Source organism: Drosophila hydei, unplaced genomic scaffold (genome assembly GCF_003285905.1).
Source record: "Drosophila hydei strain 15085-1641.00,03,60 unplaced genomic scaffold, DhydRS2 tig00008137-arrow-arrow-pilon, whole genome shotgun sequence".
Taxonomy (NCBI): Eukaryota; Metazoa; Arthropoda; class Insecta; order Diptera; family Drosophilidae; genus Drosophila; species Drosophila hydei.
In genome coordinates this window covers 1,306,330-1,330,572 of record NW_022045845.1, presented here as the reverse complement: position 1 = coordinate 1,330,572, position 24,243 = coordinate 1,306,330, and the positions used below count along the sequence as shown (strand labels likewise).

The 24,243-nt window shown below is 36.8% G+C and overlaps 3 protein-coding genes across 3 annotated transcripts; 2 read left to right on the top strand and 1 right to left on the bottom strand.

The window, feature by feature from the left end:
* Positions 1 to 1,526: 1,526 nt before the first annotated feature.
* LOC111595702 (U-scoloptoxin(05)-Sm1a) lies at positions 1,527 to 23,407 on the bottom strand (the record flags this gene model as incomplete). The annotated part of the gene is made up of 3 exons (XM_030225696.1): positions 1,527 to 1,676; positions 2,529 to 2,586; positions 23,099 to 23,407. Coding segments are annotated over 3 exons (480 nt in total), but the record flags the coding sequence as incomplete, so codon positions are not given.
* On the top strand, positions 6,925 to 11,369 carry LOC111595701. The gene is made up of 4 exons (XM_023309545.2): positions 6,925 to 7,803; positions 7,886 to 8,040; positions 8,092 to 8,305; positions 8,359 to 11,369. Exons 1-4 carry the CDS (start codon positions 6,966 to 6,968, stop codon positions 11,301 to 11,303), a joined length of 4,152 nt encoding a protein of 1,383 aa, XP_023165313.2. The 5' UTR covers positions 6,925 to 6,965; the 3' UTR covers positions 11,304 to 11,369.
* On the top strand, positions 15,880 to 16,559 carry LOC111595703 (heterochromatin protein 1). The gene has a single exon (XM_023309548.2). The coding sequence runs from the start codon at positions 15,942 to 15,944 to the stop codon at positions 16,455 to 16,457; it is 516 nt and encodes a 171-aa protein (XP_023165316.2). The 5' UTR covers positions 15,880 to 15,941; the 3' UTR covers positions 16,458 to 16,559.
* Positions 23,408 to 24,243: the final 836 nt, after the last annotated feature.

Here is a 24,243-nt window from a genome sequence, read left to right as displayed (position 1 = left end):
GACGACGAGGATACCTATGAGTATATATTATAAATTTCATACAGATAGAAGGAACACCAAATGGAAGTTTTTTTCAAGGGTGTTCGGGAACGTTATATTGATTAAAATATTTGTATATAATACGTACGCCATTCGGCCACATTTATTAATACATATTTATATATAATATAATATTAGGAATTTAAATAAATAAAAATTGAAATGCATAAGTGCGCATTTTGTATGGAATAATAAATTTTTTACATTTGTTTTCTAGAATTTAATTTCTCTAATTTTGCAATATTGTAAATTCTAATATTTGGCTTATATGTGTTAACTATTCAATAGCATTTTCCAAATTGTAGCTTAATGTTCGATTGCAATTAAACTTATTTTTCATTTTCGTCAATTTAATAATAATTTAGAATTTCATCCACAGTAGAGTGAGAACTTTTATATTTTTCTTAAAGTTATTTTTAAGGTTTTTTGTTGTATTATTTAACTCGCACCACCCTAAAATTACATATAAATATAGATATTTTTGGGGGAACAAAGCGAAATATTGTATCTGTATTGTATTAGGGATCTGATATTCGCAGAATATTACAAATCAAATTACAAAGTCGCACACCACAAAGTATTTTTACTGTGACTTTCTTTGATGCTTGAGTAATATTTTTAAAATATTTTCAAATAAATTTTTTTTAATCAGAAATATATTTTTTTTTTATTTTTTTCAGAAATATCTTAGAGAAGAACTTCAGAACAAGCTACTTCCTCGTTTAGACTTTATATTTTTAAGGAATTATTTTAGATTACATTGCATCTGTATTTGAAAAAATATTCAAGATTTCGGTTGAGATGGATGCCATTTCTACTTTATTATAGTTAGTGGTATTCGAATTTTTATACTTTAAACCACATTCATATATTACTTATTCATTGTTACATGCTTTCCGTTTGTTTTGTTGTAGTTAAATTCTTATGCAAATTTTTAAATCGTCTTATTAAAGTTTAAGACATATAGTTTTTAGTTTGTTCTTAGTTTAGCATCTGCTTGGAATGCATTTTTAGTTTCTAAATGTCTATTTGCTAATACTGTTTCCTTTGTTTTTTTTTTTTTATAATTTCGAATTGGATATTTCAGCTTATTTGGAAGTTCAGCTATCAATCGAAAAATCGAAAATAACAGAATAATAATAAGTGTTATATATTATTTGTGATGTTCACTCTACGAAGCTATATTCATTAAAATCTTTATAAATTGCTATATCCTAAAAAATCTTGATGTGGGAAGACAGTTAACGTTAACATAAGGTTGCATCGATCAAATACTTAGTAACTTATAAATTGCAATGTGAATATCAAGAAATGTTTTAAATCAATTTTAGTAAAGATTTGTTTCTTAGGTCCCATTTACAAAATTTGTTTTTGAAAACAATAATACCGAAACATTGTATTTTTAGAGTTAATCAAACTGAAGAAAAATTTTACAATTAGAATTTAAAGTTTTCTTATGCTTAAAACTAATAAATAGGAAAAAAATTATCTTGACTTCGTTACTGAAAATCCTGAAGAAGTCGTCTAAAATAACCACATGATAATTAGCAAGGAGACCAAGAATATAGAGGCTTTCATTAGTCCACTAGAATTACAACCATCTTCTTTGCAGCAATAGGTTTGGGTCTCCCAAATTTCTGTAAGCAGAAGATTGTTCAACATTAAATTAAATTAATTAATTAATCATTGAAACCATATTTACTACTTTTAATGTTCCATATAAATAACAAGTAACCTCTAAGACTGCTTCACTAGGAGATAGCCTGCACCTGCACTGGCATATCATACAACTCCTCTTGTTTATATAGGATATATCACAGCTAGATATACATCTATACTATAACAGCTATGCTATACCATATACCCGATTACAAAGTAAAATAAATATTTATGTTTTCTGCAATATTCGAATTGCTATTCCTCAGTGTATCTTCGTTATAGAAGCAGTGTATCTTCGTTATATTTTAAAATCAATTCAATTTTTGGTACAGTAAACGGCCTTTTCCAATATATACTCTTCCGTTTTTGAACCGTTAGAACCGAGTATAATGCAATCTTAGATACCTGACTGCAAAGTTCTCTCTTGTATTCTAAAGGCTTTGCAAATGAACTATATTAAACTTAACTATTTAACTTTTTAAAATATATTTTTCCCATTTGCGGTCGTGTGAGAATTCAACTTATCCATTTAATCAGCAGAGTCAGCGCACAAGCACCTACTCTATTTACCCAATTTTTAATGGACTTGACGTATTTGGCCATAAAAGTTGATAGTCATAAAAACAGTTCTTAACGGGTAAACGTGCAATCAAATGTACCGTTAAATATTAAGTGATACGTTTTATTAAAGCCTTGTGGAACAGATGCCTGATATGTATTTGGTAATGGAAAGTTTTCGTGTTCGTAGAATTTATAGTCTCTGATAAATGTGGATATTTATCGATTTTTGTCATGCTTATTCTTATTATTGTATAGCACGAGTAACCTACCTTTCTCGACGCATTCAGTAGCACAATCTCGCACAGTCGACAATTCGCTGACATATTTCTGAAAATCAAATAGAGAAAGCGAAATACGGCAATTACTTAATATGTAAATAATTTAAAATAGCCTACATCAGAGTATTAAATTATTATTTATAAGCTACCCAGCCTTTATTTGCCAAGCTGTTTGTTTCGAGCACTGTTTACTGAGCTTATGGATTTTACGGGGAGCGACTGACCGACTAGTTGATACCTACAAATTGATGCATACAAACACACACACACAAGTGTACACACTCTGGGAAGGGTGTAGCTGTTTCAAAATTGAAAGTACAAAAGGTAGCATCCTAATATTTTCAGTTTGATATCGACTTAGGTCGATGTCATTAATGACATTTGAGGCAATTATGCAGAGAATGTTGGGCCCATTTATTGTATGAATTATTTGATTCTCTTCGTTCTGTTGTAGATAACTTTTCTTTTATGGACCATTAGCGAAAATGAAAACACGAACATGGACGACAAGCGTCAACCACGACCCCATTAGATAGTGCAGATACTAAAACAGCGAACAGCATAACAAAAGTTTGGCTTATTTGTTTGTCAACCGCTTTTTAATTTACAACCATCAAATAAAATGAAAATAATATGCACAGCTCTGATAATTATATAAATAAAAGCATATTCATATGTGTGTATATAATCCAATATAGATTGAGAGAGAGGAACTACATTGCAGGCATTTATTTATACACATTATATGCCATTGCGGTTAGTGCAATTAATTTCACACTTAATTTGTTATGCGCATTTAATTTGGCCTACGGTTTGGATTGAGATAAAACCATTAATTTTTAATGGAATTAAATTATTACTGTATAATATTGTTTCAATGGAAATTCCAATAAATTCATTTGTTTTACAATTAGTTATGGTTTCCTTAGGATAAGCGGCAAAGACTAATATATTTAAATAAGAGTGCTGTAGTCGGGAGTGTCCGACTATGTGAAGTCCTGCACCACGCGCAAAGCTGCAGTTTTCTGATTTATAACTAAATTAGAATATAAAAACATATATGTTGCTGATTCAGATGCGAGTCAAAGGTGAGGTGTATTGATTTTCTCTAAATTTATATAACAAACTTAAATAAAGCAACTCTGACTTCCTCTCTCTGATAAGCTGAAGAGCATATCAATTTCTGTACTCTTCATTCCTCTTTTAGAAATATTTGTTCTCTCTAAAAGATAATAGTAGGTAATCTCAACTGATATTTGGTATATCCCAAACTCTTTGACTTAATTCTGCTTCACACGTAAGATGTAATCTAAAGCCTAATCTAGAGTCTAAAAAAAATTAAAAATATATATATTTAAACTATTATATAATTTAAAATTTAAATATATTATATAGTTTTAAAGATATATATATGTAAATGTCAAATATAATTCCAATTATAACTACCATTCAAAATACAATCACATAGCCGAGGGATACAACTCGCCTGTAGTGTCAATTCATAAGCCTATTTAGATGTAATTGCTTACTTATTTTATGTAAGCAAATAAAATATATATTTTTTAATCAGAGCACAGTTCATGGCAAGAGTGCGTTACCATGCAGCTAAACTTATAGAGGTTTGCACGTGCTCAGACGAACAGGTTAACGGGTGAGGGAGAGGGGGAGATGGAGCTGCCCTGCTGACGGCTTATGCAGCACTTAACCCGCTTAATCGATTGCGTCGAGGCAACAAGAGGGACGACCTGATACATCATGGCGTGCAAGTGGCCGCATCGAAAAACCCAAAGCCCTCTGCAATGGTCTTTTGGTCTTTCTGTCTGCTGGGTGGCACTTAACAACTTTGCGTGTGCTAATGCCATGTGCTCCTTGAGCTTTATGATATCTGCAGCTGGCAGTCAACCGAGAACATGGCAAGTGTGTTCCTATGTATGTGTGCTAATGTGTGTTGACACAGGGTGGCTTATTATGTTACGTCACTAATGCGTTTGTCTTGCTGCCAGCTGATAAATGGCCCCATTGGGTTTGTCAATTATTCAGTTTACGGGTAAAGTACAATTGTACGGCTATGTGTGTCTATCTGTCTGCTTTAATAGGATAACATCGTTAAGCAAAAGATATGTCAGATTAAAATATGAGATTCGGTAGATGCGCTCTCTATGACAACTAGACAATGACAAATTGCATACAAGTATAAAACTCTATTAGATGTTTGCTTGCCAAACGGAGTAATTTAGGCACGAGTTCATAGTCGTCTCTAACTATGTCTTCTAAGTTAGACAAAATGAAAGTGAGTTATGTGTATTCCAAAAGAAAAATTTAATAAAATACCTTTAAAGTTGTTTTCAACTATTTCTATCTACAACTTTGTCTGAAGTTAATTTTCATATATTTGGGATTATTCGGATTTTAATTTTCCTCTTAACCTTTTTTGCTACTCTCTCTTCACAGTTTTGTCTCTCCTTCTCTTTCTCTCTCATTATCGTTCTCTCTATCTCTCCCGTTGCCCTTTCACACTCTCTTTTTCTCTTTTTCCCTCTTTCTTCTTCTTGGTCCCTCTTTCTTTCTGTGTCGTCTTTTGGATTCTCTTTACTCTCTTTCTCTCTCACTCTCTGTCTCTCACTCTGTCTCTCTCACTCTATGTCTCTCTTACTCTCTTACTCTCTTTCACTTTCACACAGAAAGTCTTTCACTCACTTTTTCTATCTGGATGACTCTTTCTCTCTCTCCCCCTCCAATGCTCTCTCTCTCTCTCAAAAATCACCATATCAAACGATAATATATTCGAGGTTTCAACGTTGAAATCCTTTGAAAACAGAAGAGCATTGCACAACACGAGTGTAGGATGTTCACTTTGTGAACGGCCAATAATTCGTAGCCGCATCTAGCTTAATCTAATCTTACGTAAATACTTCTGAATGTTACCTTAATATTCTTATATTAGATTTTATTGCACGTTCGCAGACAAGATTTATCTAAAAAGGTGATTTAAAAATGTTTCTTAGTTTATTTGTTATTTTTAAGCATTATTCGCACTATTCAAAAATTTAAATTGCTGACATTTTCTTTGGCTGTCCAAAGCTTCAATGACCTTTAGTTCACACTTCAGTTTCCACAATCAGAGCACAGGGAAAGCAGTCAACTCCATGGTTCGCTGTAAAGGAGATTTGTCAGCTTTCTCTGGCTGCTGCCCATTATCAAATGCAATTTCATCAATGCACCCGAAAACTCAACCTGAAAGTATGCCTGAAATTTGATTTTCTATGTGTGTGGGTGGGTGTGTGTGTGTGTGTACGATGTTGTGCACTTTCATATACTCGACGCTTTCAACCAGAACGAGGTTGACGAGCAGTTGTCAAGTCTGCCAGCCGACAGCTTCCATTTGGCCCATACTGCATACTGCAAGTATAATATTTTGCAAGTGCAATTTTGTGTAACACGCCCACACAAACAACTAACATCAATGTGCTCTGGAATAAAACGGCGCAACTCACTCGCTCACTCCGCCACTCACTTCTGTGGGATGCTGTAAGGCAGCAGCAGAGGTAATATGATTACCAAAAAATGCCAAAAGCTGAGCTGCCTTTGGCCATGCCGTAGACGTAATGCAATAAACTGATTTTTGCTGCCAGCTGCAACGATTGTCTGCACTTATCTAGCAGCCATGCAGCAATCGAGAATGGATAGAATTATTTAAATTTGCATCGGCTACCACTAGTTTAATGAAGTTGCAAACATAGCCAAAAACAAGATAAAATCCTATTTTAATAAATTTCTACAACGTGTTTGTGGCATTGCGATGATGACTCTCCTTAAAAGTAAGCCAAAACGAAAACAGAAAAAGTTATAGTACGCACTCTTATCGGCAGTGCCCGACTAGCATGTACCCGGTTTGTAATTGTTACTTGCCTGCTATCTATGCAGTCATACAAGACACTTGCTTCTTCTTGTACCCTAACTGATTTCCTGTTTATTGTCTATTGAAATTCATTCATGCACAAATTGAACACCAGATGGGGTCGAAGGCATCCAGTTAGTGGGTTACTCTACTAATTTGTGTTTACTTTAATTGAGTCCAGTTGACTTTATCAACCAATAAAGAGTGTGAGACAGATTTAAATAACAAAGCCATTCAAATAAACAGATTTCTTGGAAATGGCGAAAGGTATTTATAATTATATGCAAAGTTGGTAACACACGGTTCTTATAGGCTCTGAGGTCCATCCGTACAGACAGCCGTACAGTTGGGCAGACAGTGATAAAGCGATTTGGTAGTTGATCAGGTATATATATATACCTTATGGCCCGCCTTCCCTTACTTGTTCCACACAGCTGAAAAGTAATTTCAATTTAGTGCTTGATACGAATTAACTGGCTTGAAAGCAGGCATAGATATTTAACAAAAATGTTAAGCTTAAATGAAATATCATGAATATTAATAAACTTTTATTCTGGACTCTGCTTATGGGCAACATCTTTTCGTGTTTTGTATTAACAGATCGCTGCTCTCCGGAGTATTGCAATTTCGCCGGAGAATGTCAAATAGTGAAAAACAAACCAAATTGCAGCTGCTATGAGGACGCATTTCAAGGAAAATACTGTGAGCAAGTCAAGAATCTGTGCAAGACGACAAAAATCAGCTGCCCCAGAAACCAGATCTGTGTTCCCTATGTAGGCCAGGCTGTTTGCAGCTGCCAGCCACAAATAAGGACATACAAATGCAGTCTCTCTAAGCCCCTGTGCAGTTACAATATACGAGTGGTCTCTGGCATGGAGGAGCCTATTGTGTTGAGCTTTCAGCAGCTTAGCGCAGACCCCTTGGAAATAACCATATCGACGCCAACATATATGATTGCCTATTTGCCACGATCGAAGCCTAACGGAAGTCGTTATACAAACAATCTAACAGCAACGCTACACGACTTGGGTATCAGGAGACATATGAAGCCGCCGTACAACGATGCGTACTATTACGTATTTAAGGCAAAGCATTACACTGTGGGCGCCAATCAATTGACAGTGAAGATCAAGTCCTTTGGCAAGGCAAGAACGAAAACGTTGGCATCTTTATCGCTAATGGTGCACGTAGTGACGCCCAGATTCTGCATACCGCACGTTGTGTTCCAGCACTGCATGGATCCAAATAAGCCCAGGCTAGTCGATGTCGAACACTTTTGCAACTTACAAGGAATTGTGGAGAAGCATTGCATGTCTTCCAGCCCCAGTCTGCAAGCCCAGTGGGCGGTTTACAGCTTTTTTAATAACTGTAAGAAGAGCGTCCACTAAACTACTCACTGCTCGCCAGCCTCTGTATACACTTAAGCTTTAGTATTATATTCTCTTCCCAGCTGACAGCTATATCCTAGTGGACGGGAAAGATCTGATGCTTAAGATACCCCGCTATACCCTGTGGAAAGAATCTCTACTGAGTTTCTACCCCGATCTGTTAGTTTCAGTGGAGCTTTCAGTTAAGGAGGAGCATGGACCCTGGGTGCATACAAGAGTAAGTAAATCAAGCAACGATCACAAATACTTAATTGCTAATCATTCGTAGTGCTACTTAAATATGACAGCGCGAAATGTGATTGCTAATATAGCCGGAGGACAGTATAGGGAAATCAGTAATCAAAGTGAGTGGCTGACGCTTGATGGCTCCCAAAGTCGTGAGCCCGGACAAAGCGGAAGCGCCTCTCAACAACTAACATATACTTGGACCTTGAGGTCCAGTAGTGAGCCTAATGAGGTAGATATTAGCGTTGAGAGCTCCGGTAAGTATGCATTAAAAGTCGATCTCACAGGTGACTCAATAATGCCGTTGCAGATCCGAGGCTAACAGTTCCGACTAATATTCTGAAGGTAGACGAAGAAAACATAATCACCCTGAAAGTGTCAAACAAATTTGCGAAAGCACGCACCAACAGCATCAGCCAAGTTATTGTAGTAGTTAGCCATAATGAGCTTCTCAGTGTAGAAATAGAATGTGTCAGGAATTGCCAAAGGAACTTCTATGCCGTCGATCAAGTGTTGCACCTGCGTGCCGTATGCCTCACTTGCACTGACTATTGCAGTTACAAATGGACACTGAACGGCGTTGATGCGCAGCAGAATAAAAAACGATTGGTAACACGGTTGGCAGCTGGTTTGGTGGGTCAATTGACTGTCAAACTGAGTGTCATGGATCAGGCGGGCAACGGGAACACCGAGTTAAAGTTGCAACAAGCGCAGCCACCACAAGGCGGCAGTTGCACAATTCAACCATCTACTGGCGAGGAATGCGTTACCAAGTTTCATATAAGTTGCCAGAACTATGCTTCAGCGCATCAGGAGCCGATCCTGTACACCTTTAGAATGGGTCACATTTATGTTGAGAACATCAACTCGGGCGAAACATTTCTTTATCTGAATGGGCGAGACTTACTGACTGTTCGCATTTGTACCTATTACTTGGCTTGCACAGATGTCCAGATACCCGTTACGGTTCTTAGCCAAGAATTCAATGAGACCCCCAACATAGTTGCAATGTTAAGGGAGGGACGTAGACAAGAGGCGTTCTGCGTCTTGCACCTGCTTTCATTTAGTCCAGAAAACATGACTACTTTTACAGATTCCGATGACTCCTTCAGAAGTGAACTATCGTTTGCAGCCTTGGAAATGGTAAATTCACTTGAAATTGCGAATAATTCCCTTTCAACACTGAAATCATCGGAAAGACTGGAACTTCGAGCTGTATCTCATATTATTAAAAGAGCGGATTTTATTTTTAATTTTGTTCGCGAGGATACGGAAATTTTAGATCTGACTGAAGATATTTGCCTGGATTTGGGCAAGCTATTAACCTATATACTTACATACTTTACGATCTCGGATAGGGAAATTCTGGAACTAAATTCGTTTCTCACGCAAGACAAAGATTTATTCCATGGAGTCTCTGTCAATTGGACACGGTTAGATCATAATATTGTATTACGAGTAAGTACACTTGTTTCAATTGTAAAGGGAATCTTCTCAATGTGGCACAAAACTGGGGAACAATTGACTCGTTACATTCAACCGGAGGAGCCCTTTGATTATGTCCTAAATAACATTAGCTACAGAGTGGAAATGCATGATGCATACAAGCCCATCGAACATGAATCAAACAACACGTCCTGCTATATAACCTCATCTCTGCAAACGATTAAGATACTGCGCAAGATGCTTCAGACCAACTATCTGCTCTTTTACACTTGGTGCTTCACGTTCGATATATTCTGGTGGGTACCAAGGACTATGTCTCCAACAAGCGCCACTATAGCCTTCAATATTATGGGCCGTAATTCTCCCAATAATGATATAACAGCTAAATCAAATAAGTTGATTTTATTTAAATTAGGCTTAGAGCGTCTTTCGAACACCGCAGAATACGAGGAATCGAATGTGATTTTTGACCATGCGATATCTTATAAGCTAAGATTACAAGGTAAGGCTAATTTGGTAGTCAAGCTTTTAAGATCCTCAGCCGACCTGCGGGTGCTAGTTGCAATGAATGTTAAGCCGGTACTACGCAATATTTACGACCAGAGCTTCTACTTTCCAAAGGGCTTTAGAAGCAGGACAATTATTTTGAATAATCATTGTAGAGAGGACGGCATAGTTTACGTATTAATATATAAGGTCGCCAAAGACCCGGAACCAGCCAACTTCTCATTGCGCTTCAGTGCCCAAAAGCTCAGTGCCTTCGATATATCCAACGAAAGTCCGCGTTGGGTGAAAGTTGAATGCAATCTAAGGACTATGGTACGCAAATCTAATTACTCGCAATGCCAAGTGCATTATTTGTCGATATTTTCCGCCGCGGCGTATAAGGCAGAACCGATGTCCATCAAACAAGTATCCAGTAATCTGTTCATAGCCCCTCTTAACTTAGTTTTCGTGATGTTTTACTGTTTGATTATCTTAGGCGTGATTGTCATATTGTCCTGGGTCACGTTACGTGCTCGCCGTAAGAAGAAGAATTTAATACGTGTCATAAGATGGAAACGAGATGAAGAGGACCCAAGTACGGAGAATATCATTGTGCATTTGCAAACGGGCGGACGCCTTTTAAGCTCTACAACAGCGAATGTTAAACTCATATTTATATCAGATCTTGGACGCTACAAGGCAGTCGTATATCAGAATCCCGTAAATCCGTATTTGGAACTAAACACTTCTTGCATGCTACGGCTCAGTGACACGAGAGTCCAATTGCCCTGTCGATTGATAATTAGCCATGATACTTCCGGCCGATTTCCATCGTGGTACTGTCGGTCCATTCAAGTGGACGATCTACGGAACAATTTAAGCTATACGTTCCTGCTACATTGTTGGATACGGCGTGGTCAAAAGGTAATGGTCTCATGTAATCCGACGGAACGCAAGACTATTTTAAATCAGTTGCATCGGGTAAAAGACGCCAAAGGAAGTTTGCTATTCATACGAAGATTCCGATATTATATTCGGTTTTATTTTACGGACTGGTTCATGATGCAACCCCTTTTTGGACCCTGGCGCTACACTGACGAGTCCCTCGACGTGTACCAACGCACCTGTATATGGTTATTCAAAGCGATTATTACAATAACCGTCGTAGTCTGCTTCTACAGAAAGAGTACATTTTACAACAGCTTCAAGTTCCAGAACGACTTGACGTTATTAGGTATGACTGATTTTGTACTACTCGCTTTCGGCAGTTACATGTTGACGCTTCTTTTAACTTTCTGTTTGCAACATACAACACAGCCATAGATTGAGTTAACGGAAAACAATTGTAATTGCTTGATTATGTATGATTTTGAATGTCATGAAAATAAATGGGACTTTTTTATAAACAAGACATTATGTTCGACTAATTTTCCACTACTCTTTGATATTTCAACTAGTAGCCATAAACTGTCTTAACGAAATTCACTTTTGCTGTTGCATAAATCGATAATGTAGATATGAAGGCGCTTCTCTCTCTCAAGGCAGACGTATGATGCAGAGAATAAATAAAACTGTTTAAATATCAAATATGGTCGGATGACAGCCTGCATCTGAAGAGCATACCGCAAGTAAGCTATAGGATGACAAAAGAAAAGTCAAGACAGTTCAAAAAGAACAAAGCCCACTCTGTGATAATTTAAAAATTTAATAATATTCCCTAATTGACTAATTTTATGTAAATAGCAAAATTTCTTTAAAAAATAGTTTATTAATTTTAAGCTAGTTTGATGAAACGAAAGCAGATATTGATCGATTCAGGCCAGATCGATTATGCCAAGATCACTCATTTGTAGCGGTTCGAAGCCCAAAAAGGTAATTTTAGTCATTTAGAAGACATTGAAATTTAAGAAGCAAACATTTTGTAAAAGTGAAAAACTCAGCTAACTGAAAGATTTATGCGGCCCCAATTTTGAGTTTCCATAAACTTGGCTCATATCGCTCAGCGGAACCTAACATATATACCTAGAAATGTTTTCAGCTTAAAGTTTATTGCGTGTACATCCTGGCGCAGCTTTAGCTGCCAGCTTGGACGATACGAGTTTTGGGACAGCCGTAGCCGATGCCGTAAAAGAGCCACGTAAACGAAAATTCCGCGCCATAAATCACGTGTAAACATTTCAAGGTTTTGCTTTTGCTTTTGCTCGATGGCAAAAACCGAACTCGGAAAAAATACGGCCCAGAAAAAAGTGCTGCTGAAATGTGCTGCGAAATGGTTGCGTAACCGACAGGCTTAGACAACAAAACCCAAAGGCGGCTGCAGCCTCGGACAAGTGAAGTCACAAAAACAAAAACCCACGACACAAATCAACAGCAGCTAAATTGGACGTCAACATGGCTTTGATTGCCTTCTATATGCACGTATGTGTATGCGAGTGTGTCTGTGTGTAATAACATCAATGCTCGATGGCCACTTAAAGGAAACGAGGTGAGAGCAAATCCAAAAGCAAACTGACCAACACAGACACCCAGTTGGCCATTCGAGCAAGCACCACAACAGCAGCCCTGTGCCGACCGATATGTTAGCTTTTATGTGCATACATACTCAAATGAATCATCTGTTGGCAACTGTTGGCTTAAAGCACAGATTTCGACAATATACCAGCTTGTCATTCACAAGCATCTGTAAAATGCCATCGTGCGGTCGAAGGTGAAAACTGGCAGCCGTCAGCCCACGTCAGCCAAGCCAACCGAGCTGGCCAGCACCTGTCAGAGATCTCGATTTGAAGACTTAAAGTGTTTCGCCTGGCTCCCAGAAAATGGCATTCGCCATGCCTACAACCTACATTTGCCTGTCATTCAAAAAAACCAAAAAAAAAGAAGACTTATGTATGTCTCTGCAGTGAGTCTGTGTTGTAACCATTCAGTGTTAAATCGGTTTGCTTTTCTGCATTTTTCCATGCTCTGTGCACCAGTTGAAAGGGTATCAACACGAGAGAGGCTTCTACAGTGCCATTGTTTGTACATTACCTAGGCGTATTCATATCGAGGTTGAGTTTATTTATATATATAATACTATTAAAGATTACATATCGAATATAGACATGTTTGTGCTTTGATATCATACTGCAGTCAGTATTCTTAATTTGGTAAATATCGATTCTAAGCATGGTTGATAAAGCTACAAACGCATATATATACAAATCAAAATAATCTTCTATTCGAGATATTTTATTGCCTTGCCTTGCCTTATCCTCCGTTCTATAAATTTATTTGACCCAAAGACTGACAATTTGTATCTATTAAGCTTTACTCAATTCTTGCTTATTTGACCCAAGTCTTAAATCAGAAAAGGGATTTAGAATATCAGATAACTAAGCGTAGAGGAAGTCCGTTCATGCTTGGGCACACATATAATATAGAAATATACATAGTAGAGGATACTTTCAAGTCAAGCACTTTCCGAGTCGAGCGTTTTTACTTTTTCAACATTCAGTTTTTATATGGCAAAAGGCATTGCGATGCGAGTTGTTTCGCATTTCGCTTTTCGCGAGTTTATGCACTGTCGCCCCGCCGCTGGATGTGGGAAAGCTTTTGAGCGCGTTTCGGCCGTTTAATCAATTTAGTTGCGCTCATTTTCACCATTTCGCGCTCCGACAAAGCTAAATGGTACCAGCTGCGGCGCTCAGAGACAGAGCCAAAATTAAAAAGAGGCTTCAAGCAAATGCATATTGACGTGGAAGCAAGCCTGAATAACAAAAGCCCAGTCAGTATATAAGCATAAATTTAAGCATAATAAGTTAGTCTTCTCGTTTGTGTGACGTGAATAAGCTATTCCATATAATAATCAGAAATATTTGAGCTCTATTATATCAGCTAGAGTTAGTCCTTATATCTTGAATTCTATTTTCAAAAGGTCTTTTAAGGTATCTGAAAGAGTGTTAAAAGAAACTTCCTGAGAGAGATGTGGGTGAGTTACAGTTGCTTCAGATACCACTAGGGTTCGTTCTTATTTTTCAATGAAACTCCATGTTTTGATGTTGCTGAACCTCAACTGTAAAAGCGACTGCTTTTTAGTTTAGACTCGGATTCTGGGAAAAAACTTAGGAATTGAATTTTGATTCTAGGCTAGTAAATCCTTTTGTTATTTAAAAGCTTCATATTGTTATATTTATACTGCATTCATCTTAAAATGTATTGCTCTATATGTTACCTTAAACACGAAACAGCTCATACTGCATAAAAAAGAACAAAATAACTATATATTTAGTATATAACTGAGCTGGACGTACACACGCGGTTGGTCTGGCTCTGCTTTGTATGAAAAAGTCCTTTTGACAGCCTGGCGGTTGTAATTGTAAGTCTTGTAGTCAAAAGAGATGAGAGATGAGGTCTTACTGCGCACCGCGAGGCATCATTCTATACACACACACAGACATCTAGTAATTCTTATTATTATAAACTTATTCTGTAGTACATTATTATGTCCCATCTAGGAATAGAGACTCGTTCCATGAGCCCACTGTACATGTCCTTTTCATCGCAGTTTGTAAAGCTCACAAAGTGTGTTACTGCGGTAAATGAAAGTTATGAAAATTTAAATTTGCAATCGCTAAAAGCTTTTTAAAATTGATTTATTGTTGCACAAACAATTTTGTCTCTCGAGACGTCATCAGCTTCTATTCTGTATGATTGATTGCACTATTCAAACAATTGATTCCATTGCTCTGACCTTTTTGGTAGCTTTATGATTAATAGAAAACGATGCTTGAAAAGGCAAGGTAAACATCCCAAACATAAAGGCTCTTTAGTTCTTAATGAAGGTGATTGTCCCATCAATGAATGCTTTATCCAGATTATTGGCTAACTATAGGAAACAAGCAATTAGATTATAATTCCGAATACTGCAAAGATTGGCTTTTACTTTATTTGAAGCAAAGTGCCTAAGAAACAGGGACAAGGGGGCAGCTTGGTAAGCAAACACTCGGAGTATCTATTTCATAAAAGTTCTCTCATAAAATTACTCATTAAGTGTGGCACAACAAAAACTGTAATAGTTTTTGTGCGCCAAAACGGCGCTGTTACAGAGTTTTGGTAAGAATATTTAATTTGGCTCCAGCTTAATTCAGCTTATTTCAGTCGAAACATAAAAACAAAAAAATGATGTACCAAGTTTTTGCGACATCGTAAGCATTTGGCTTATTAGTCTGACAGACCTGAGACCTTTGTGCAAACATTTAGGTTTTTTATTTCGATGTGCTGGAAGCAGCATCATTTTTCATTAAGTATTCGCAGCGAATTGCAAAAGTTCGTTATGCACACGTACAATATATATTTATTGCCAATTGTTTTATATACGTGTGTATTCTGTCTCTCTGTGCCTCTGTGTGTGTGTTATATAAATTTCTGACTATAAATAACACTCTTTTTTTGCGGGGGAAAATGCGTGGCCTTGCTCAATGGGCTGACAAAGTGGCTTTGGGTTGCCAAACTTAATCGCACAAGTAGCCACGTTTCTGACTGAAAAACCTTCATCAACAACAGTTCGTCAGCAAATTCAACATTCAGTCTGGGTGTGCCATGAAAAGATATAAAAAAGAGCAAATTTGCATAACAAACTGTACAGGCTGTGGCTGCGTGGCTGCGTGGCTGTTTCCGATTTCAAGAGCTAATCCAACGTCCGACCCACTCTCTGTTGGCACAACCTAAGCCCCATGTGTCAGCTTCAGTGTTGCCGAAAATAATTAAAAATTTAAATTTTTCTAGCCGCAAATATGTCTACCAGTATCTGCGAAAGAGTTTTGCTAAAAGCCAAGGGAGGGATAGCACCGAGTCTTCGGTAAATTCGAGCCCATCTCAGTTGGCTGTTTTCATATTTCTGACAATCGAAATAAATAATCAAAAAGTTGGCTCAATTACGTATTCGTCAACAGGCAAGTAAATATATTTCAAGTAAAATAAGATATGTATTCGGGAATTTTAGTTCAAACACCTGAATCAGATATCGAGGATGAGGACAAGGAGTATATTGTAGAGAAAATAGTTGATCGGCGCATGCACATGGGGGAATTGGAATACTTTGTGAAATGGCAAGATTTCCCCGATGAGGATTGTACTTGGGAGCTATCGAAGTATTTAGACTGTCACGCATTGATAGTCGAGTTTGAGACGCAGCGGGCCAAGAAAAACCTCAAGCGACAAGCGGAGATAAAAATAAATGAGCTCTACGCGGTCAAAGCTAAGAAACTCAAGATTGAGACCTCTATAATAATGGACAATGCATTCGAGTATGGCCACAAAGCTGAGAAAATACTGTATGCCTCAAACAGCGAAGGTAAAATATCGTTTGTGATTAAATTTAAGGATCTCGATCAACCAGAAAGCGTAGCCTCTGACATCGCATACAGCTACATACCAATGATGGTGCTAATGTTCTATGAGGAGCATCTCAAGCTGCTGCATGCATTTTCCGCCAGTTGAATGTATTTGTGTCACTATTTTAATTGAAATTATATTTGTAAGCAGCACGAAGACAATAAATCAATAAGAAAGAGAGAAAACAGAAGGAATTCATTTAAGACTGCGCTTAACAGAAGCTGAAGCAAGTTCAAGGAGTTCACTCGAAGATCGACCAAAATGATCTGCAGATTAGGTCTAAGAGTCTCTTATTAAACCCAGAGCCCAGTCTACATAACTGTGGGCAGACCTTTGCCAAGCCAGCCACAGTTAAGCAAACCCAGCTGTAAGTAAGTTAGAAAGTACTTAGGGAGTTGTATGTCTACAGTGATGCAAAATAAATATGGGCACTTGGTCCCTTTCGACTGCTTTACCACTTCAGCCCGGAGCGCTGTCTGGCATAACAAATATTTCAAGTCTCTGGGGAAAACAAGGTGAAAAATGTGAACTCGTTAGGCGTGTTTACAGACAACGGAACTAGTTCAAAACCACAAAAATTTAGTTGCTCCTGTTGGGTTGCTGCGTTTGTTATTTAGCGGTTTTCAGCTTCTTTTTAATCTTGCTTCGCAGCCAGCTAAGCCAACCAGTGTGAGCTGATCGGGCTGACGACTGTGTTATACCCTGTTTCTCTTCTCATCTATTAAAACTCAAGTAAGAATAATATTCGCTTGCGAATCTAGAGTTTATTGGCTTTGAGCAGTTCGTCTATAGCTAGAGGATTGATGCTTCATATATACATATATCCGTTTATACAACTCTGGATAAGATTATTTAGTTAGTGGTAGCCTAACTGCTGAGCTCCTCTTTAGATCGACATTTGAGTGCAACAACCAATATCCACCTTTGCCCACTGCCTCGAGGGTATCGCACACTGTGCCATGTTGCACAATTTGTAGTTGCTGGTTTCTATGCAATGGAGCGCACGGCGGCTATGCGCAGCTTAAATTGGAAGATAACAAAAACAAAATAAAAAAAAATTAATTACGTGCCCCAGCGTGGACTTTGGTCGCTCCTTCTGTTCACTCTCGCTTGCTCGCGCTACTTTTTGTTTTTCGTGAGGTCAAGGGTTATACACACACATACATAGTCAATTTGTTGTTTTTTCTTCTCTGTTTTGTATATATTTGTTTACGTACTTGAGCCGCCATGAAACAGGCTTTAACAATGGCGCCATTGTTTGCCCAAAGACCCCGCTGGACTACTATGCCACTTATGTATGTATGTGTGTATTTGCACTCATGTGTGTGTGTGTGTGTGTGTGAAGGACCTTATGCTTGGCAGCTTACTATTGAAAATTGTAAATTATGCAGGCAAACGATGGCCAAAAACAAGTGCCATCAGTTTCATCTTGAAATCAACTTTATGCATACACACATGTATGTTCGGTACGCACATACATATACACGAGTATAAACGGGAATCATATAAATGAGCAGAGCTCCCCCCGCATGGGGCTGAGCAGACGGCGCCAACTATCCAACACCAACTAGTATAAAACTAATCATAAGCCCTGCCGCAGTAACACAATGGCTGCCGTCCAACCACAATGCGGCATCAGCTCCAGCTGTCAGCACTACAGCAACAACAATAGTAATAGCAACAACAACAATAGCGGCAGCAGCAATAGCAACAACAACTTTAACTTTCATAACAGCGATAAGAAGGGTGGCAGCTGGTCCTGCTCCTGCTCCTGCTCCTGCTGCTGCGGCTGCTCCTGCTTTGCTCTAATCGTTAGCGCTTATGCTGCTGTTATTCATATATAAACAAAAGTTTTTAATACTCTTGCCAGGGGCATTACAATTTAGTGGCCCACTGCACAGAATCAGCTTGTTCCTAGATTTGAGTTTATAATTAATTTTTACAAATATTCGAATAGTAAATAGGAAATAGCTGCAATCAGCTGCAAGCGGGCAGCTTAGGTTTTTGGGTAACACAATGGGATTCGAGTCTGCAGCCTCGTTGTTCAGAATACTAAAATATATCCATACACGAGTCTGTCATGTCGGTGTTGAACATTTCAAACTATAAAAATATTTTATAAAAATAGAGTTTATGTCATATAAAGATTGATTAGTTGTAGGCGAACAATCGAATCAGGTTTATTTCTTTGATTTGTTGGCAGTTTACAAACAGTATTTAAATAGTTTTCTAAACTTTATCAACTATATCAAATGCTTTCAATTCTGCATCAATTTCAATTCATCATGTCAGTCGCTGGCATCCAAATCTGATTTCCACATGTTCCTTCTATGTCTCAGGCAACAATAAATGCGAAAATATTTTTTTTAAATAAAAATTTTTAAATATAAATTAAATGTTTTAAATATAACTAATAACTAATATAACTTAACTAATTAACTAATATAACTTAAAATAACTAACACTTTGAAACTTAACAAAACTATTCATGTGTAAAAACGAAGATAGACTTGGAAATACACTTGCCAGAAAAACTATGCGTACAGGCCTAATGAGCGACTTTGATAGAGAATAAATATGATAAATAATAGTATATTTATCAATATTATATTTTTTAATGGAAAACAATTTAATAACACACATTTATCAACAATTTTTTTTCATATCAAACAGTTTTTTTTATATTTAAAATAAGAAAAAAACAACGAAAATTCACTTAGAAAAAGTATGTTAGTAGGAAATATATATGTGTATAATCTGAAGAAGCTTAAACATTAGCGTTTTTATTTTCATTTCTTCACAAAAAATAATAGTAATCATTTCACAATCGTTAAATATTATTTAAAGTTAGCTTTATGCCTCTCTATGTATAATAACAGATACAAATATTTATAAATTCCTATTAACATTTATAGAGGTAAAAATGATATTGTAATAAAGCTCAGAAATAAGTTTTTTTTAAATTTAATTTACTTTGTTTTATTTTATTTTGCTTCATTTTTTTCTTGTGTTGTAATTTATTTATTTTTATTATTTTATTTCAATGAATTATTTATTTTATATATATTATTGCTTTTATTTTTGGTTTTTATTGTTTTTTTTTTTTAATTTATTTTAATTCTTTTGTTTGATTTTTTATTTTTCTATTTTTTTCCGAAATAGATATTTTATTTTTTACTTGATATATATTATTTATTTAATTTTTAGTTTTGTTTGTGTTATTTTATTTATTTATTATTATTAAATTATTGTAATTATTTATTTGATGTATATTTTATATTTTATATAATTTAATACTTATATATAAATTAAAATCAACTTTTTAAAATGTTTCTATAATCATTTATTTGGAGCTCACTTTGCCAACGCTAATATTTTCAATTTTCAGGTACAGGAACAAGATTATTTTACGGCGTAGTTTTAAATGATGAAATGTAAATTGTGAAAGGTTAAATTGCAATACCTTTCTGGGCATATTAGAAGTCATTTCCTTGAAATGTAATTAGAATGCCATGAGCTTATATTTAGATTCTAGGAAACAATTTACGTAAAAGGGTATTGCAGGAGCGGCTTTTTGTTTATGTTTGATTATTTTTGTTTTGCGTTGCTACACACTCTGTGGGATATTTGCTTTTTTGGGGTAGCAGCCACACATTTCTGCTACCCATTACTTTAAGACTGGCTTAAATGATGCGGCTAATTAATTGGGCGCTTTGCTGTAAATACCAAAATTAATGGCAACAATCAACAACAAGCGCCGTGACGTTGGGGTCGACAAAATGGAATTAGCTACAGCTCCTAAGATGACACCTTCTTTTGTATGCAGGTATATCATTAAGCAGCTCATTAACAGTGGCAGCCTTAAGGACAGCTGGCTATAACTGAGGCCATTTTCAAGTAAAACAAAATTCAATTTCAACTAATCCATTTTATCGGTATTAGCAACTCGCGCTTATTTTAACAGAACTATTTTTGCATCTCAGTCCCTGCATGTTTTACCTATAGTCCACGGACCCTAATAAAATTAAGAATTTATCTATAAAGAAATGAGACCGCTATGAGACAGGCTCCCCATTATCTTGTATATTTATTCTTGATCTGGTTACACAGCCGAGTCGAGGGAACCTCACTTTAGAGAACATCTCATAATTCTACGAGCTTCGGTCACTCTATAAAAAAATATATACAATATGTTCGCAAATATATTTCTAGTATGTCTCCTCCATTAATACACATTTACGCAAACAATAGTTTCGCATCTGGGTTAGGGTATCTCCTAGTTGCACACTGTCGACAAAAATGACTTTTACTGAATCGTTCACACAAATTCTTCTTAGCACAGTCGACTTTACTGAATTCGTAACTTTTATGTTTCCATGAAATCAATTTCAAACGATATCGAGTTTCAGTTCTTTGCAAACAACTACTACATGCACGACTGAGTATTTAGATTCTCCGAAAGTATGCCCAACTCTAGACACTTCCACCGTATATAGCATTTATGGGAAAATAACAAAAGCGACGACTTGAACGCGTCTCGGTTAAGGCCTTATCTACTACATTGTGTATTTGGATAAATATTATGAAATGTACGCATCACATAATTAGTCAATGCTTACATTGTAAACATACTTTATGTAGGTACCCAATGTTGAAGGCAGTTTACTGTTCGCAAGTTGAAAATTGGAAATTTGTACAGCGCCCACTCTACTCGGATGCTGATTAAAGCAATTTGCGGGCTTGGGCACAGGACATGCAGTCGTGCAGTGTTTGGCAAGTAGCTGTAAATATTTAATGATTCCCCAAAACCCACAAACTGATTCCCGACTGGCAGCCACTGGCTGAGATCCAGGCAGTGCAATTGGTTAAGTGCTAAACACCCTGGAGGTCTGGCTGGGAGCACATGATGAGGCCCAATTTATGTGCTCAACCAGAACGCGAGCTACACTCAATATATAAATATATATATATTTCTATATATGTATATATATATAAATATATGTGTGTGTGTATGTGAGCGTATATCAAACCACAAACATTATACAATATGTGATTTGCATAAACAATAAGCGTTTACAAATGGCCTATTTCATGTGTAAGCCAGAGGGCCTTAAACTAATTAACTATTCAATATTAAGTAATGCGCTGCAGTTTAATAGAATAAACACCATGCGGCATAGCCCTTGGCATTCAAGCCAATTAAACAGGCAGTGTACGCATTCGAGATTAGGGTATGAATGCTTAAAGCCCTTTCTGAGTAAGTATTCCCTCCGGCTGTTAGGGCTGAGATAAGATACTATTATCGTGCATATAAATTAGAGAGTTGTGCTGACCATAACAAACATTAAGATCAAACGACTTGTGGGGAAGCCAAACTTGATTGGGTTAAGTCATTGCTCGTTATATAACTAATTATAATAAGCAATATTAAGCGAAGAGAGGCAATAGTTTTAATGCCAGTTTGAGTAGTTCACGGACCAACTGCAGGAACCGGAAGGCTCCTAATGGATGCAAGCTTAAAAGTAGAACTAAGGCGCAAACCGATGTGATCGGTGCAAATAACAGCAGCTCTTTGTTGGAAGCAGTCAGCACAGATTATCCTATTATGACAGCTGATTATTGCCTCTGGCTAAGCGAAAGTTACAGCAGATGGATAGCAAGAATTATCCTGATTCCCCACAAATGCTCTGTGGTCATGGTTACTTTCGAAAGATGGGTAAGGCACAGAATCAAATTGCATTTCCGCGAAATGAAATGAAAAAGGCAGAACACACTTTGATTAACTGCGAAAGACAGAAGTAAGATTCGAATCTGTCGGTGAAGTCGAAGTAGAGGCTTCAGTAGAGCAAATATGCTTGAAAACAAGTCTGTGGAAGGGCTTGAAGATTAATGCTGGGAGACTCCTGGTTCCAGAGTGCGGATAGCCCAAGAATGAGAAAATTTTTTAGTCAATAAGTAGTAATGTAGTCCGACACAGCGGTCAAAGTGACGACCTGATTGACATCCATAATAAATAATAAAACCCTCAAAACTGCTAAAGCAATCGATATTTATCGATTCATCCATAATAAAAAAACTTTTAAAACTACTAAGCCAATCGATATTTATCGATTCATTTTTAAAAAAATTCAAAACTACTGAAGCAAACGATATTTATCGATTATAGCAAAGTTGAAAGATTTATCAAATTAAAATTATGAAACGGTTCTGCGCACAGTTTAGAAGCATTTATATCTAAAACTTCGATTATTTAGATCGCTTGTATCATACAGCATGGCGCATAACATAAAAATTTATTTTACTGCATGAAGAGTCTTCAGGCTTGGTATAATTGCAGCAATAGACTCTAGTTTAGGTACCCCACGAATTAAATATTATTCGTATGTATGAGGAAATGAAGACTTAAGTACGTAAAATCTTTAGTATTTGTGATAGGTGGACTTAAGAGGGGAGTAACACTTGCGAATTAATACAAGTACGAATGCTCTTGGTGGGAGTGCTCGACTAGGATATACTGCCGCTATTTCAATCATTGCTTGCTTTTCATGACACACACACACATACACCCATAAACGCACATAGATAGTCCCGCGCTTCACTAACAGAGGAGACTGTGCCTGGCATGCACTTTTGGGCTTTACTATGGGAAATTAAGTGTGTAACAATTTTTGTTATATTGTTATATTCACTCTTTCAACAATGTTTTTCAATACATTTCAAATATTGGACTGGATAATTGAACTTACCACACAGAACTTCTCACTCTTCTTGGTGCATTCCTTGAGATAGAGATGCGCAATTTCCTTGGAATAGTTGGTGCAGGGAGTTATGGAGCCCACGCCCTCGTTGTACTGACCACACATGTGGCACTTGAGGCCATCGACAAGCTCGAAGCTGCCACAGCACAGCAAAATGGCGCCCAAAAAGAGGAACGCCCATGGAGGACCAGAAAGTGGCGAAACAGTTGCTCGACTGGCCTTGGGCAGCTCCACGACTGAAGTGACCTTCACTGCAGAAGCAGCAGCACCAGCAGCAGTAGCAGCACCAGCAGCAGCAGCAGCAGCAGCAGCGGAGGCGGCTTTCGTTGACATTGCTTTTTGGTTAGCGAACGACATTTTCATATGAGGTTTAACCTTTGACAGGGACACCAGATGCACACACAAGCACAGCAAACACGCCCACTTGCAAATATTGCAATTGAGCTATTTTTGGTCACTTGATTGTTTTTTTTTGTTTTCGAGTCTTTAGTTAGTTTTTGCGCTCTTTCGATTGAGCTGTGTTTGAATTCTTTAGCTTAACGCTTTTGTTAACCTACAAGCAAAAGTTAAAAAAACTTAGCCTAGATAGATAGATACCCGATATACGTCAGATTTATAAAACGTAAAGCCTTAACCATTCCTTACTATAACTAATATATAATATAATATAATATACTAATATTAATATAAGCATCGATGAGCATCGATGGATGCAAATAATTCGTTGAGAAATCGTCCTGATGCTGCAAATGATAAACTAATTCATTACCTAAAATTATCGATTACCTACTTAGTAGTAATTGATAGTAGGTAATCAATAAAAAAAAACAAAGTATAATATTAATATTTACAGTACAGTTCTCGTTCATTCAGCTCTATATCGAAACTCATTCACAGTCTGAACAGAGTATATTAGCATTGTGCAACGACTGCTTGATGTCTGCCTTTTGAATCTAGAAACTATATAGAAATTTTGTATATATACCTTACATAAATGTGCTTCAAAACGGAAATTATCTCATCTAGAAGCTAACTTACAATGATATATCTATAAATGATATATCTATAAGGTTATATGTCTAAGGCTGAACGCCTTTTGCCATGATTCGTTTAATGTTCTCATTTGATACTAT